Genomic DNA, 15,047 nt, shown 5'->3' with positions numbered 1-15,047 from the left:
TTTATTTAATGTGGTTAGTTGTCTCATTGTGCTTCAAGTTGTGAAGAATGGGGCAGGTAACTTTTCATTTATCTGCCCTGTTGTCCAGCTAACTTTTTGTCATGAGTTTCAGACACTGTTTTTACTATAATTTGGGCAAGTTTGGCGGGCCGGATTAAAAAGCCTAACGGGCCGTATGTGGCCCGCGGGCCGTAGTTTGCCCATGTCTGGCTTAGCTCCTGGGATCATTGGGACACAGAAACCCCTCCACCACATTTAAGGTGACGGGTCATGAGGAAGCCTTTCCTGTCCTCTATTTTGTTCAAAGCAATCGTTTGTTATTTAGTTTTTTTTTGTTCTTTTGACTTCAAGACGGCGCCGCGAGAGTGGCTGCCTTTCCAGCAGCTCATGTATTTTATTTTTCTACTTTCATTCCTTTCATCACTTTGCTGCTGTGAAATGTAAATTTCTCCACTGTGAGACTAATAAAGGCATATCCAATCCAATCCAATCGAGGTGTGGTCACTCCCGTGAACCAACACATGTAAGATACAGCACGTGTTTCCTTCAGGCGTTGACAGAGCTTCAGTCAATCGTGACAAGTTTCCTATCTCTCAGGTTAATGACGATTCAGATGACATATTAGAGAAACACTTTAGTTGGTGCTTCAAAGTTTCAATTATTCATTGTTTTCCGGCAAAACAAGTTTGTAAGTGACAGCCTGACTGACCTTTTGTTGGTATTGACGAAACACCCATCAATGCAAAATCATAATTAAAATTCAATTACAGGCATAACACGGGTTAGAAACAGATGAAAAAAATGTTTTCATATTTCATCAAAAATCCATCAATCCATTCATCTATTTTCAGATTCGCTTTACCCTTACAAGGATTGTGGGGCATGCTGTAGCCGTAGTCACTCAGTATGTGGTATTCAGGCAGTATGCAGGAGACACCAGCTAAATGCAGGGCACACAGAGAAACTGGTTCCCAGTCAATTACACACATATACAGGCATTCACACTGTCACTCCCGACAAAGGACAATTTCGAGTGTACAATCAGCCTATCATGTATGTTTTGGCAATGTGGGAGGAAACCGAAGTACTCAAAGAATACCCATGCAGGTAAGGGGAGTCCATGCGAATTGCACACTGGCTGGAGCCAGTATCCAACCCTGCAGGTCTGCACTATGCGGCACCAGTGGACCACACGCTATGCTCCCAGACACTTTTAAAATCACTGCAAACTCTACCTTTATGATGGGAAACTGGAATATTCTTTTGTGTGTTGACTTGATCGCATTGACTGCTGCATGACATCGGTAATTGTTCTCCGTTACGATCCGTAGTAGGTGGTGAACTGAGTGCATTTATATTTGGCTTGGTCAACTGGTAAACATAAGGCATCTCTTCATCCAGTGACATCAACCACAGCGGCAAAAAACAGACAAATCAAAGGGATTTTTCATCCAAGGTCGTCACTCCATCCCATTAGTGTTGCAAAGCATTTTCTCTCTCCTTGTTTTGCATCTTCATCCAGTGTTGCTTCAGTGTACATTTGCACATAATTTTTTTATGTGTCTCTTTCCCATAGGGCCCGCCTGGTTCTCCAGGTCCTACAGTAAGTAAGATAAGAACATAACTACGACCACACACACCAGAAGGAAAATCAAAAACATTTATTAGGTATAATCAGTGCATGTTGGCATTCAAACTATTGTGTTTGTCGAGCAAAAACACAATGTGATAAAACCGATAAACAATCTCTTGATAAAAACATACTCAATATCACGACAAATCATTGTATGACATGGAAAATAAAGTCTGGATTTGTTTCATTAGCAGCAATTGCACAGCTTCTGTCACTAAAACTCACAAAATAACCTAATAAAATTGTAACACTATTTGATAATTTTGCTGACTTCAGATATGCCCGACCTTTCCGAATGTCCAATTTTTCTTGAAAATTCCGTCTTGAAAATGGCTTTAACAATAAATCTGCAAACACATTTATTTCTTCTCCCACAGCCATTGTGGGTTGACAAAACCACAATTAAATCAACACAGCTCGCAACTCGCTACTGATCCAAGTGTGCTATCTCTGGCGAGTATGCTTTTGTCACTAGCGGCCAGTAATAAGAGCAGTTTTAACAAACTATGATTGGTAAGTGACTAGCCAATTATAGTTTACCAGCTCCTTCTTGCAGGCACTGGTACCCCGTTTTGTTATGATTTCTGACCCTCATAACAAATTATGGCTAAAATGTGATTGCTTAAATGCTTAAATATGAAAACACATCTGGAAGCAGCACAACAGGAGAAAATCAATAAAGTCAAAAAGTCAAAGTCAAAGTCAGCTTTATTGTCAAATATGCTAATATGCATGACATACAGCACAGATGAAATTACTGTCCTCTCGGACCCAGCATGCAATGCACTTATAATTACTTTAACAAACATAAACATGAAAACGCCAATTTGCCGGGAGAGGGGAGCCGCTGCGTGTTCACGCGCCGCCATCTTGGGGATAAAAAAAATAAATAAATTAAAAAAAATAACAAATATGACAACACAAAGACACAGAGTCATTCATTCTTCAGGGCTTGCTGTACCCTCTTTGTGATGGCATGAAGCAGTTCTAGTTGAAAGAGGAGAGGATTAAAGCATCCATGTCAGCAGTGGATAAAATATAACTAACATCAGTCTGTGATTCAGACATTTTTAGGCCAGCAGAGAAAGGCCCTGATGGATGGATGGATGGATGGATGGATGGATGGATGGATGAATGGATGGATATATTGGGAACTCCTTATACCCTAAAAATGAATCTGTTGAAAAAAAACATCTTTAAGATAAATCTTTTCATAGATTTACATTTGATAGCAACATTTTTTGTGGTCTTCACCCAACAGAGGCAACTATTTGATGACTCAGAATTCTACACCATGTATGACTTAAAAGCTGCCCATGGCAAAGAGGTGAGATATTTAAATCCATTCAGTCAAGGTCGAATGCAGGTTGTCAATGAATGATGAAGTGGCTTTACGAATACACGAAAATATTGAAATCACATACAAATCTCCTGGAGCGAGATGATGCATTTAGACCAGGTGGGGGGCAGACTTTTTGGCTCAGGGGCCACATTCATTTTGAAAATTCCATAGGTGAATTTTAGTCCTTATCAAACAAAATCAAAACAAAACAATCAAGGTATTAACATACTTTTATTAATCAGAACAGTGAAACAACTATGGTACAATATATCTCCTGTAAGAACGTCAAAAGTGCTATGTTGCTCAAAAACTGCAGCATACAGTACAAGTGTATAAAAACTGAAAAATATACAAAATATAACAGAGTCAGGACTGTTTGCTACAAAATGAGATGAGTACATTTAATCTTGTGGTTATCTTTCCAGTCCCAACATTAGATCCCCGCGATCACCACACATGACAAAATTGTTCAGCTGATGTCGTGCAAAAAAATGTTGAAGCCAGCCACGGAACGCTTCAAAGCTTTCAATGCTCATAGTTTGCACCATAGAGCTCGACTCCACTCTTATTAGCGGTCCAGTTTGCGAATGGTTTTTAAACACGATAACTGTCAATCCATTCCAGGAAACGTGCAAACGTGTGTAGAGTCGCAAGCAATTCACGCTGAGCCTGCATATTGCCACAATTGGACTGAGCAAGAATCACTTTCTTGTTTTTCAAAGTCTCGTAGATTTGAATCTTTCCGACTCAAGGTGTCGCCCTAATGTTTCGTACTTGGTAATCCGCTTCGTTTAATCAGATACATCTCACTTTCTCTTCCGTGTAATTTATGTTCTTCATTTGGATACCACGATCAACATGCCGTAAATCTAAATTAATGAAATTAAAAACATTCACAATTCCTGTAAACTCTCTGCTATCAAGAATAACTTGCATTTCACCGTTATGGATCCAATAATACATAATAGTGGGACCGACAAACTCTTCCCGTCGTATAGAGGGAGAGTTCCTTCGGTTGGCACTACTGCGGCCTTTTTTATGGTATCCAGAAGTTTCTCTGTTATTAGTCAATCGTTAATGTAATGAAGTTGTCAACATTTTAATCCATGTATTTTTTTTAAACCTGGTTCGGAAATTCCGGTTTATCAGAGTGGTAAATAAGATTTCTTCCTGATTTCTCCCCCTCTGCCTACCCACTTTTTGCTCTGCAACTTGAAGTAACTCCGCTTCCTGCCGTTCAAATGCAACTCCAAAATAAATGAATGTAGTCATTCACATCAAACTTCACTTGTGTAAGTCAGAGATATGTCAGGCAGACACTGTGGACAAAGACTCGGAACCAGAAAGATTATCCCTACTGCCGGCACGAGACGTAGCCCTTCTTGACAGACGTCTGAATTCTGCAGCCCTCTGCCAAGCTATTGAGAGTTTTTGCAAATTTAAGTGATACATGAGTAAAACATAGTTTTCTTGATTAGAATACCACACCTCTTGAGTTCTAAGCACGAACAGGTGTAGGCAATAAAACATTGTGTTTTCCATCAACTGATAAATTTGTAACCTGGCTAAAGACCTCTTCCTGTGAAGGAGTTTGAAGTGCTAAATTACTTCTGTGATAAGGAGTTTCCCAAGTCCTAAATTCTGTGCAAGGCCAGATCTCCTAGATGAAGCTAACTGAGTTTAACTTGCTGTGTCTGTTGACCTGATTGACCCGTGATTGTCTGTGCTTCAATTGTGTATTGAGTCACAAGTGTTGACTAAGCATATGACAGCATGAAACTTAAATAAATAATAAAAACATAATTTAAATATGATAACTTCTTATTCTGTCTAATCTCTATCAGTGTACCATTCTTTGGCGGGCTGCCCACGGGCTGCCCACGGGCCGTAGTTTGGCCACCTCTGATTTCGACCCAAAAGTAAAGATTGTTGTTCTGAACGTATGTGTATTTTATGACCAGATTTTTCAGAATGCTGAAGTGAGCCTACAAGAACAGAATACAGAGATATTTAAGACGTTGCATTACCTGAGTGTCGTTGTTGAGAGCATCAAAAAGCCTGTGGGAACTAGAGAGAACCCAACTCGTGTCTGTAAGGATCTGATGGACTGTCATCACAAGCTAAAAGATGGTGAGAGCTGATTGCCAGTTTGTTCATTTAAATATTTGACTTAAACCCCAACCTCACTTTTAGGTTTCTCTCGCTGTCTGTCTCACTCTCTCTTTGTCTGTCTCAATCTCAATGCGGATTTCAAGGGTGGTTCTGGGTTGATCCAAACCTTGGCTGCACTTCCGATGCTTTCCAGGTCTTTTGTAACTTCACTGCAGGGGGCCAAACCTGTTTACATCCATTGGCCCAAAATAAGGTACCAATGTATGCATGCTCTATTATTTAAAGTGATTTATATTTATGAACGGTAGCAGAAAGGTCGACAGCCTCGCCATTACAGAAGTGCAGGGTTAAATTATATGCCGGGGTTTACTGTGTAGAGTTTGCATTTTCGCCTTGTCCATCCATGAGTTATCTCCGGGAACCCGTTTCCTCCCGCATTCCAAAAACACGCATGGCAGGTTAACTGAACCCTCTAAATTGTCCCTTAGAGTGAATGTGAGCAAGGATGGTTGTTCGTCTGCGCATGCCCTACAATTGGCTGGCAACTGGTTCAGGGTTTATGTCCCCTGCACACTACACGTATGAGTGGATGGATGGATGGATGGATGGATGGATGGATGGATGGATGGATGGATGGATGGATGGATGGATGGATGGGTGGATGGGTGGATGGATGGATGGACATTGAGTAGCAAGTAGTCCCTCAGACCTACGTCTTTGAACAGGTGCTGCATCAATGCACGATGGGCATATCGAGTGGGTATAAAAATTCTGCAGATGTTTTAGTCCTTGAAGTAACAAAGACATCTGTTGTGTTGCTCATCTTCCCCTTACTCAATGTGATATAATCAGCATGGTGAAGGGAAGATGGGTGAGGACAAGATTTTACAACTGTACACAATAAAACACCTTGTGCTTGGCAAAAATTAGTGCATCCGAAAGATAGGCTACCAAATGAAAAACAAAGTAATGTAGTTTATTCCATACATTGTAAGAATGAAAATTGTAAAGAGCAGTACATTGGGGAGACTCAACAAATTCTCAAAAAAAGACTTTATCAACATCGCAGGGAGAATACAAGTGGGCCTCAATCGGCAGTACATTTGCACCTAAAAGCTAGCAACCACTCATTTGACGACAATGAGGTTAAAATCTTAGCGAAAGAACATAGATGGTTTGAAAGGGGGGTAAAAGAAGTGATTCTTATAAAACAACAAAATCCTTCTTTAAACCGGTCTGGTGGGGTGAGGTTCAATTTGGATCGTTCATACAATAGCCTGCTGAGGCAAAACAGGTTAGGCAACATTCGTAATGCTGATGAGGTGATACCGGTGGGAGTCGGGGAAATAGGCCAGTCGTTAGTCAGGAATGTAGGAACAATCAGTGGGGCCACAGGGAGGGGTCCTCTGATCCCCCCAACCTGAGAGTAGGGACCTATCATAGCTGTGTCCGGCGCCGCCAGGCCTGGACATTAGGGATATATAAATAGGGCCGATACGACCATAGGAGGCGAAACGTCCGAAACCTTCAAAATTGTACAGATGACGGCTGAAGAAACCTTCTCATCGATGGACCACTCCTGTACGACTGAGAGCTTACACAGACGCCTTGTGCTTTTAACATATTTACTGCCAGACATGTACAAAAATGTGTCCACTCCAGTTCTTTTGTAATTGTCACTCAAATTCCAGGGCCCACATTTGAGTATTGAGTTTTAAGACTGCATAAAAATTCCGCTCAATCCCCAAACTAACCAAATTTGGAATACGAGCGAGTTGCTTGTTCTGTAGCCACAAAGGTACATACGTCTTCTTGTGCCAGTTCCAAGCCTGGATAAATACAGAGTGTTGTGTCAGGAAGGGCATCCAACGTAAAAGCTTGGCCAAAACAAACATGCAGATCAAAACTCTAAAGATGGAGGATACCGATTTGCTGTGGCAATCCCTTGAAGGAAAAAGCCGAGAGGAAAAGAAAGACTGCATAAACATTCAATGCAGCATAAGAAACCTTCGACTTCTTTCATGAGAAAAAAGAGTTCATTCTTAAATTTAATGGGTCTGGAGTTATATGAGCTTGAAATGAGGGTGGCTTTCCAAAATCCAATGCAATGCATACATATTGGTTTATATAGCGCTTTAACAACAGTTGAAGCTGGAACAAAACATGCAAAACATTGAAAAAAAGTGAAATACTGCCCCCTTGTGGAAGGTAAAAAAAACATTGCCAGATGTATGGCCAGCGTTTTATCCGCAACAAGCATGAAAAAACAAAAAACAAAGTAATTCGGGAATGGCGCTTGACGTCATATTTTCAATTTGCGAATAAATTCATGAATGGCAGTGAATCAGTTAAGATCCATGTTGAGTGGGACATCATAGAATCGTGATTAAATTTTGATCATGGTTCCATCAGTGCCAAATGTCTGCCAAAGCGTCAAGTCATGAGGAATCCTCATGTTCGCAAAAGAAACTTTTGAAGGAATGCCTTCGGGGTGTCACATGCCCTGGGGTTCACTAATGTTTGTTGATATGCATTCTTGGCCTGGGACGTCATGTAACAACAATATGATGTTTGTTTTTGTGTCTGTTCTACCCTAATTTGATTGCATCTTTGGGGGTAACATTGACACATCTCTTCTATTAAAGGATGTTTTGAAATTATAGAATAAAGAAAAACGTGTATAGGAGGTACGAACCCCTTGGCTTATGAACTTTTCTGTTTACGAACGTTAGATTTATGAAAATTTTACCTTGGCATACGAACTTTTTTCGGGATACACATGGAGCTGCCTCAATGAATGATGTGTCGTTCACGAACAAGCCCGTTCTACTAACAACAAAATGGCAGCAGACTGTTTTTATCCTATATTTTTCGTCCTCAGTCGTCGGTTAGAGCCACGTGATTGGTCGAGAACACAGCAGTGAGGGGAGGTGGTTTAAAAATTAAAGAGACAGGCAGATGACAGTGAGAGAGTTTCAACTTTGATAGTTCAAAGGCAGAGGCATCAATCGGGCTCCACAAACAACCCGCACAAGCCATCTGTACACTTGATGCAAAAATCTATCAACCCAGCTAAACAGAACACAACTGATGAGGAACTAGATAAAATTATCACAGGGAAAGCACCTACAAGGGATCGTTCCTCGAGCTGGTGAAAGAAGAAGGTTACGTTCCTCATCAAGTGTTTAATGCTGATGAAACCGGCGATTCCATTCCATCAAGCCATCAACGACCATCACCAAGTTAAATAAAACCACTTTATTATACAGTACTTTATTTCTTTTATTATAATACCATAGCACATTTATCATACATAAGATAAGGTATATTTTGTGTAGATTTAAGGCTTAGAAAATTAGAAAGTAATAAATTATGTTTTATGGGGACCTGGGAACGGATTATTCTCATTTTAATGGTTTCCTATGGGAAATTCATTTTTGGGATACACACTTTTCGCCTTACACACTCTGTCTGGGAACCAATTAAGTTCGTAAGCCAAGGTATCACTGTACATGGTTGCAGTCATTCGGCCACAACATATGACAAGACTGATTGAAGTAACCTCTGTCTGTTTTTCTCCTTGCAGATGGTGTTTGGTATAGGGAAAGTCCAAATGAAGTTTCTTCATTTACTAAGTTCTGAAGCCAGCCAGAGTATCATACTCCATTGTCGTAGAGATCATTCTAAGAGCACCACAGACAGCCACAGCTCTCCTGGCCCCAAACCAACAGAGAACAGCAATCTTCGGTTTCGAGGCTGGAACAGTCAAATATTTGAGACTGACACACTACTTGAACCATATGTACTAAAAGATGAGTGCAAGGTAGGACTGATGAGGGATTCTTAAATTGTGTATGTCTCGTGCATTATGCAGCTCGGTAGCCAAGTCGTTACCACACTGGCTTTACAGTGCAGAGGTCAGGAATTCAAGACCCGGTCCGGCCTTGATGTGTGAAGTTTGCATGTTCACCTGCGTAAGATTTCTCCGGTTCCTCCATTTCCTCCCACACTCCAAAAGCATGCATGACATGCTGATTGAACACTCGAAATTGTCCCTAGGTGTGAGTGAGACAGTGAATGGTTGTTTATATTTGTGTGCCCTGTGATTGGCTGGCAACCAATTCACGGTGTCCCCCACCTACTGCGCGAAGACAACTGGGAAAGGCTCCAGCGCCCCCCGTGGCCCTATTGAGGAATAAGCGGTACGGATCATGAATGGATGGATTGATAGTGCATTATATAAAGTAGAGATGAGACTAAAAGTTAGGACATCTACCTCTTAGTTCTGAACTTTTGAAATCTTAGCTCTGGCACCCCTGAGAAAAGATTGCGAAGAAGAAGAAGAAGAAGAAGAAGAAGAAGAAGAAGAAGAAGAAGAAGAAGAAGACGTTCTGTACATACTTGTATGAGTTTTCTCTGCATGTACGTTACATTTACCAAAGTCTCTGGTCTAAATTAGAGTTTTCTCTGCATGTACGTTACATTTACCAAAGTCTCTAGTCTAAATTAGAATCTGAGGCAAAACAACAAACATGGGCAAATATTATCAACATTTATTTATTTTGTTATTACAGTAAAGTCTCGTTATATCGATATCGGATATATCGATAGTCCCGGTTATATCGATACTATTTCTATGCACGCACGGAGAAAATTACATGCAAACAGGGTCGGATATATCGATAGTCCCGGTTATATCGATATTTTTTCAGACTCCCTTGAATATTGATATAACGAGACTTTACTGTATTAGTTAGAAAAATACAATAATATAAGATGCAATAGAATTTTGGGGAATATTTATTGTGCGGCTCTCAATATTCAACATCAGAACTCAGCAATCTGTTGTGCAAATAAACAGATACCATTGCTGATATTATCTACTGCGGCCCAGTAGTCGAGTGGTTAGCACGCCGGCTTCACAGTGCAGAGGTCGCCGGATTGCGTCCCGCTGCGGCCTCCCTGTGTGGAATTTGCATGTTCTCCCCGGGCCCACGTGGGTTTTGTCCGGGTCCTCTGGTTTCCTCCCACATTCCAAAAACATGCATGGCAGGCAGATTGAACACCAAATTGTCCCTAGGTATGAGAGCGTCTTTGTCTTTGTGTGCCCTGGGATTGGCTAGTGACCAATTCAGGGTGTCCTCCACCTAGTGCCCGAAGACGGCTGGGATAGGCTCCAGCATCCCCCGCGACCATAATAAGGAATAAGCGGTATGGAAAATGGATGGGATAATATACAGTAGATAATATCCCATTGGGATATTATCTACTGTATATTCAATAACTCTAACTGTTGGGTGCTGGGTATGCTGAAATTATTTATTTGTTTCACTGTGTGCTGTCTTCTTTCCTATCACAAGACACTCTTCATAGCTGCTCTTCATAGATGGTTAGCCAGTCTCTGCTGTATTTTAAATACAACTCCCATCATTAATTACATTGTCTTCCCTTCTCCATCCATTGTGTTTCAGATTCAAGATGGCAGCTGGAATCAATCACATTTCTTTTTTCATACTCAGGAGAGTAACCAGCTACCTATTGTAGACATCTTGGAAATGTCCATACCAGGTCCCAATGTTCATCAACATATTGAAGTTGGTCCTGTCTGCTTCCTTTGAAGCTAACATCATCATACTTTGCCCATTTTCACATGGCGCTCCTTGATTGGCGAGTTGTCTCCCAAATGATTTTAACTTCAAATCCGATTGCAATTGTTTCTGGAGATGTTGTGAGGACAAAATTCAGCTACTATTGGACAACAAACAGACTTTCACAGACCCACTTAATTTCGTATGGACCGCCTATGCCGACAGATAGAAATAGCTTTGGTTACTATCATGTGATGACATTCCAAGATTCACATCCTCCCACCCCAGATGCAGATCATCCTATGCAGTGGCTCATCAAAGAAGTGTCCAAGGCCTTGAAATAGGAGCACTGTACAACTTTAGATCTATGAGTGCAATAGCAAGTGGATGTTATAATTTACTTCCCTTCAAATCCTGTATGGACATTGTTATCATGATATTTTATTGACGGTCCGACACAGTTGGACCTGCTCATCTTGACAGATGGTGCTCTACCTCTACTTTGCTTTCTCAAATGGTTCCTTTGAGGTTAGTTAGTCTTTGATCCCTTTATGTATGTACCGGTTACATCAAGGTGGGTTATGTTGTAAAAGTACTTATTTCGTGTTGGTTGCTTTTAATTTATGAACCGTTAATTAGTGTGCTACATATTATTGTAGCTTTGCCTACATGTGGTAGGATCTTAAGGGGGATCCTATCATTGGTGCTGCAACACAGTCATTAGTAGGTTTTTGCATTCCTGTGTATATTTTGCCATCATACTGTTATGTTAATTTATATCCTATTTTTCATTGTTCACATTACTGTATAACAATAGGTTATACTCCCAAAGAAATCTTGCTTTGTCCACATGTTTGAGGTATTTATGTTTTCATGGTATTTTCGTGCTCTATAAATACAGGTGATTTGAGTTTCCTGTTCACACCTGCAACTATATGTTTATCACACTGATGCTTCAGTTTATTAAGTGGACTGGAGGCTACAATAGGCCAGACACTGATTTCATTTCAACACAGTCACCATATTATAATTTTAATAAAAGTTTGATTTTATGAATTGCCCGCATGATTTAAAAGTTGGGTGCACATGTGTAAGTAATAAATATGATGACAAATAAATGGAAATGTTATCCATCATAATCTGTGTCTTTAAGGAAATTATCAAACTATATCTTGCACATAGGTCATTTTTAGGCGTGTGCATCTTTGTAATTAAGGACTTGTTTCTTTACAATATGAATGAACATATGGAGTGTACTGCAATTCAACACTCTTAAGTGGATAAGTTAATTTTAATGAACCTCCTTCGTTTTTTTCTGCTTTCCCAAGATTAAACAACCATACTTGGAGTCATATTTTCAAAACGAATACAGATAACTTTACATTTATTCGTGTTATGGTGTGACAGGTTGTAAATTATCGTATTTCCTATTTTGGTTACATTCGCGTAGTTCTATTGGTTTACAAATGATATATATCGAAAATGTTTATTTAAACATGGAACGCCTGCTTCGGTTCATGTTTCGTGTCTGACCGATTTAGATCGTTGGACCGGAAATTGTTGTGCGCGTACGTTTGCATTAGATCGGGGCATTCGAAGTAAACCACTGTTGAGTCAAGACGTATCACATTGCTTGTCTTGTGTTTTTTTTCTGGATCCCACAACACCGTATCTCCCTTACTATAGTGGAGAGCGCAACATTTTGGAGGCACCGCTGGGATATTTGCGTTCGAGTGTTGTCTACTCGCCGTGGGTAGAAGCTCGCGCCGAATATCCCCAATCAACCCAGTCGGAGTGGCGTCGCCGTTTACTGGTTTGTTTCTACATGTGCTCTAGTTGCATCTCTGTGCGTACAGCCACCACTAGAGGGCACTGGAAGACTTTGAAGTGAATCCGGCCAGCTGAACTGCGTCTACCCTCTTGAAAATGGCGTTAGAGGAATTACAGTTGGACATCAAAGGCAAGTTATTTGGACTGAATTTTCAACAGTTGTCAGAGTTATGTGCTGAAATCCAAATATCTGGACTGGAAAGAGAGCAACTGACAGGAAAGACTCGAGGCCAACTAATTAATATTGTGTCAACCTACATTGAAAGAGCTGAATTAGAGCTAGAAGATGGAGGAATGTCAGATTTGCTACGTATAAAAGACTTGATTGAAAGTATAAAAGATTTTGAACCAGGAATAGCCAAACCAAGTGAAAAAGGTCGGGATGCAGTGCGAAAGAGAAGCATAGTGCCCCCAGACACTGCCCCCTGGCGCAAAGATTTCAAAATATCTGGACAAATAGGTGAACTCGGACAAAAAGATAAACTCACATTTCCTAATTTGGTCAGACAGATAGAAAGTGGGCTCAGTAAAGGCTACCAGGGGGATGAGATCATCGATGCAGTGGTTCGTGCCATAACACCAGGTCTGCAGTTGAGAAGCTACCTCGAAGGGAAAGAAAATCTTACCCTAACTTCTTTACGAAGGATTCTCCGATCTCACTATCAAGAGAGAGGAGCCACTGAGTTGTACAAGCAGCTCTCATCGGAAGTGCAGACTAATAAAGAGTCCCCACAGAAATTTCTACTGCGTGCAATGGATCTTCGTCAAAGGATTCTTTTTGCATCTCAAGAAGCTGAATCAGGGGTGAAGTATGATCCCACGTTGGTCCAGAGTTTATTCCTGCACACAGTTCTGACGGGGTTACAGAGTGACAATGTAAAGAGTGACATGCAACCTTTCCTCCTGCTAACCACCACATCAGATGAAGTACTGTTAGAAAAATTAAACATGGCATGTGCAAATGAAAAAGAGCGACAGGAAAAAAAGAAAAATGCTGCTGCACGGGTGACAACGCTGAACACTGTCCAGGTAGATGACACACCAGTCCCGATTGGGAAGAAGACAGTCTTAAAGCAGAATACTGTTACTGTGCCGAATGAACTCCTTTCAGAGATCAAAGAGATGAGGTCAGAGATGATGCTGTTAAAAGAGCTGCGTGCAGAAGTGTCCCAGATCAAAGAGACTATTCAGAAACCAACAGCCACTTCTCAGCCCACCAGCGGAGGACCTGAACGCCTGCCTGACCACTACCCTGAACAGGTCGCCTTCACTCCACCTTCACAATATCAGGTAGATCCACCAGCCAGGCACTACTACACCCAGCACTCCCCATCAGCTCTTCAGCAGTACCACCCAGCACCAGGGCCCAGGCCGATGAGGGGGGCAGTACAGTTCCAGCAGCGGTTCGCCCCTCCGCAGTACTACATGCCCCGTCGCCCTCAGCCCAGGTGTTATTCTTGTATTCAGACAGGTGAAGAATATTGTCAGCACTGTTTTAAATGTGGAAGTAGTGAACATTTCAGAGCAGGCTGCAAAGCACAGAACTCAGCTAGGAACCATGCTTTAAACTAGAAAGGGTTACTCCAGTGGGACATGGTGTGACCACAGAGACAGATAGGTCCCAGTGTTACAGTGGTGCTATGAAAATGGAATGTAAGCCCCACACACGTGGCCCCGTTCAGAAGAGACATAAGCAGTCATTTGTCGAGCGTACAGATAAGAACCAGTGTGGCAAATTACCTTCGGTCAGGGAGTTAGTGGGAAAGAAATGTCTTATTCGGTGCTTTTTGGGTAACAAAAGGGTTGAAGCACTCTGGGACTCGGGGTCCCAGGTGTGTGCTGTAGATGAGTTATGGAAACAAACAAACTTACCTGACGTGTCATTGAAAAATGTGAATGAACTTATTGACCCTGATAACACTCTCAATATTGTGGCAGCTAATGGAACGGATATGCCTTATGTAGGATGGCTTGAGATATCATTTAAACTTGGTGCTAATGATCCAGGGCTACTTGTACCAGTATTAGTACTAAAAGGTGACCAGCAACAGTGTCCTATCATAGGGTTTAATGTCATTGAGCGTCTGGTGTTAGATAGCCTCTCTAATGAGTCACAAACAGGGGATACAGAAAAGCTCTTGAAATCGGTTAGACTAGCTTTTCCCCACCTTAAGCGCAATAAAGCTGCCACTTTCATAAAAGCAGTTAGTCTGGGACAAGCACATGAGTACCGTGTAAAAACAACAAATGAGAGATTCACTATAGCCAGGCATAGCTCACTTATTATTCCATGCAAAGTACAGGCTAAGCCCTTTAAGGAAGATGTTACATTGGTTTTTGAGCCAAGTGAAAACCCACAGTGGCCAGATGGCCTCGAGCTTTGTGACTCGTTGGTCTCAGTTAAGGCAGGTTCCATCCCTAGGATAGTTGTTAGTGTCCAGAACCCTACTAATCATGATATTAGGTTTCCAGTAAAGGCTATTATTGGTACAGTGCAGTCGGTAGGGTCTGTCTACCCAGCTAACATATTTAAAAGGGACCT

General features: G+C 41.3%; 1 protein-coding gene across 7 annotated transcripts in view; it reads left to right on the top strand.

Annotated features, from left to right (window-relative positions):
• The window catches only part of col24a1 (collagen type XXIV alpha 1), a 158,550-nt gene extending 145,970 nt beyond the window's left edge, over nucleotides 1-12,580 (top strand). For all 7 annotated transcript variants that reach the window (XM_089000674.1, XM_089000678.1, XM_089000676.1 and 4 more), the window contains 6 exons: nucleotides 1,577-1,603; nucleotides 2,895-2,960; nucleotides 4,937-5,105; nucleotides 5,231-5,340; nucleotides 8,674-8,910; nucleotides 10,559-12,580. In XM_089000674.1, the coding sequence (XP_088856800.1) occupies nucleotides 1,577-1,603; nucleotides 2,895-2,960; nucleotides 4,937-5,105; nucleotides 5,231-5,340; nucleotides 8,674-8,910; nucleotides 10,559-10,705 (756 nt within the window). In that variant the 3' untranslated portion in view covers nucleotides 10,706-12,580. The remainder of the gene's footprint in view (nucleotides 1-1,576; nucleotides 1,604-2,894; nucleotides 2,961-4,936; nucleotides 5,106-5,230; nucleotides 5,341-8,673; nucleotides 8,911-10,558) is intronic.
• The last annotated feature ends 2,467 nt before the right edge of the window (nucleotides 12,581-15,047 follow it).

This window comes from Hippocampus bargibanti, linkage group LG07 (genome assembly GCF_051943395.1).
Source record: "Hippocampus bargibanti isolate YZ-2025 linkage group LG07, ASM5194339v1, whole genome shotgun sequence".
Lineage (NCBI taxonomy): Eukaryota > Metazoa > Chordata > Actinopteri > Syngnathiformes > Syngnathidae > Hippocampus > Hippocampus bargibanti.
This window is presented reverse-complemented; position numbering and strand designations above follow the sequence as displayed.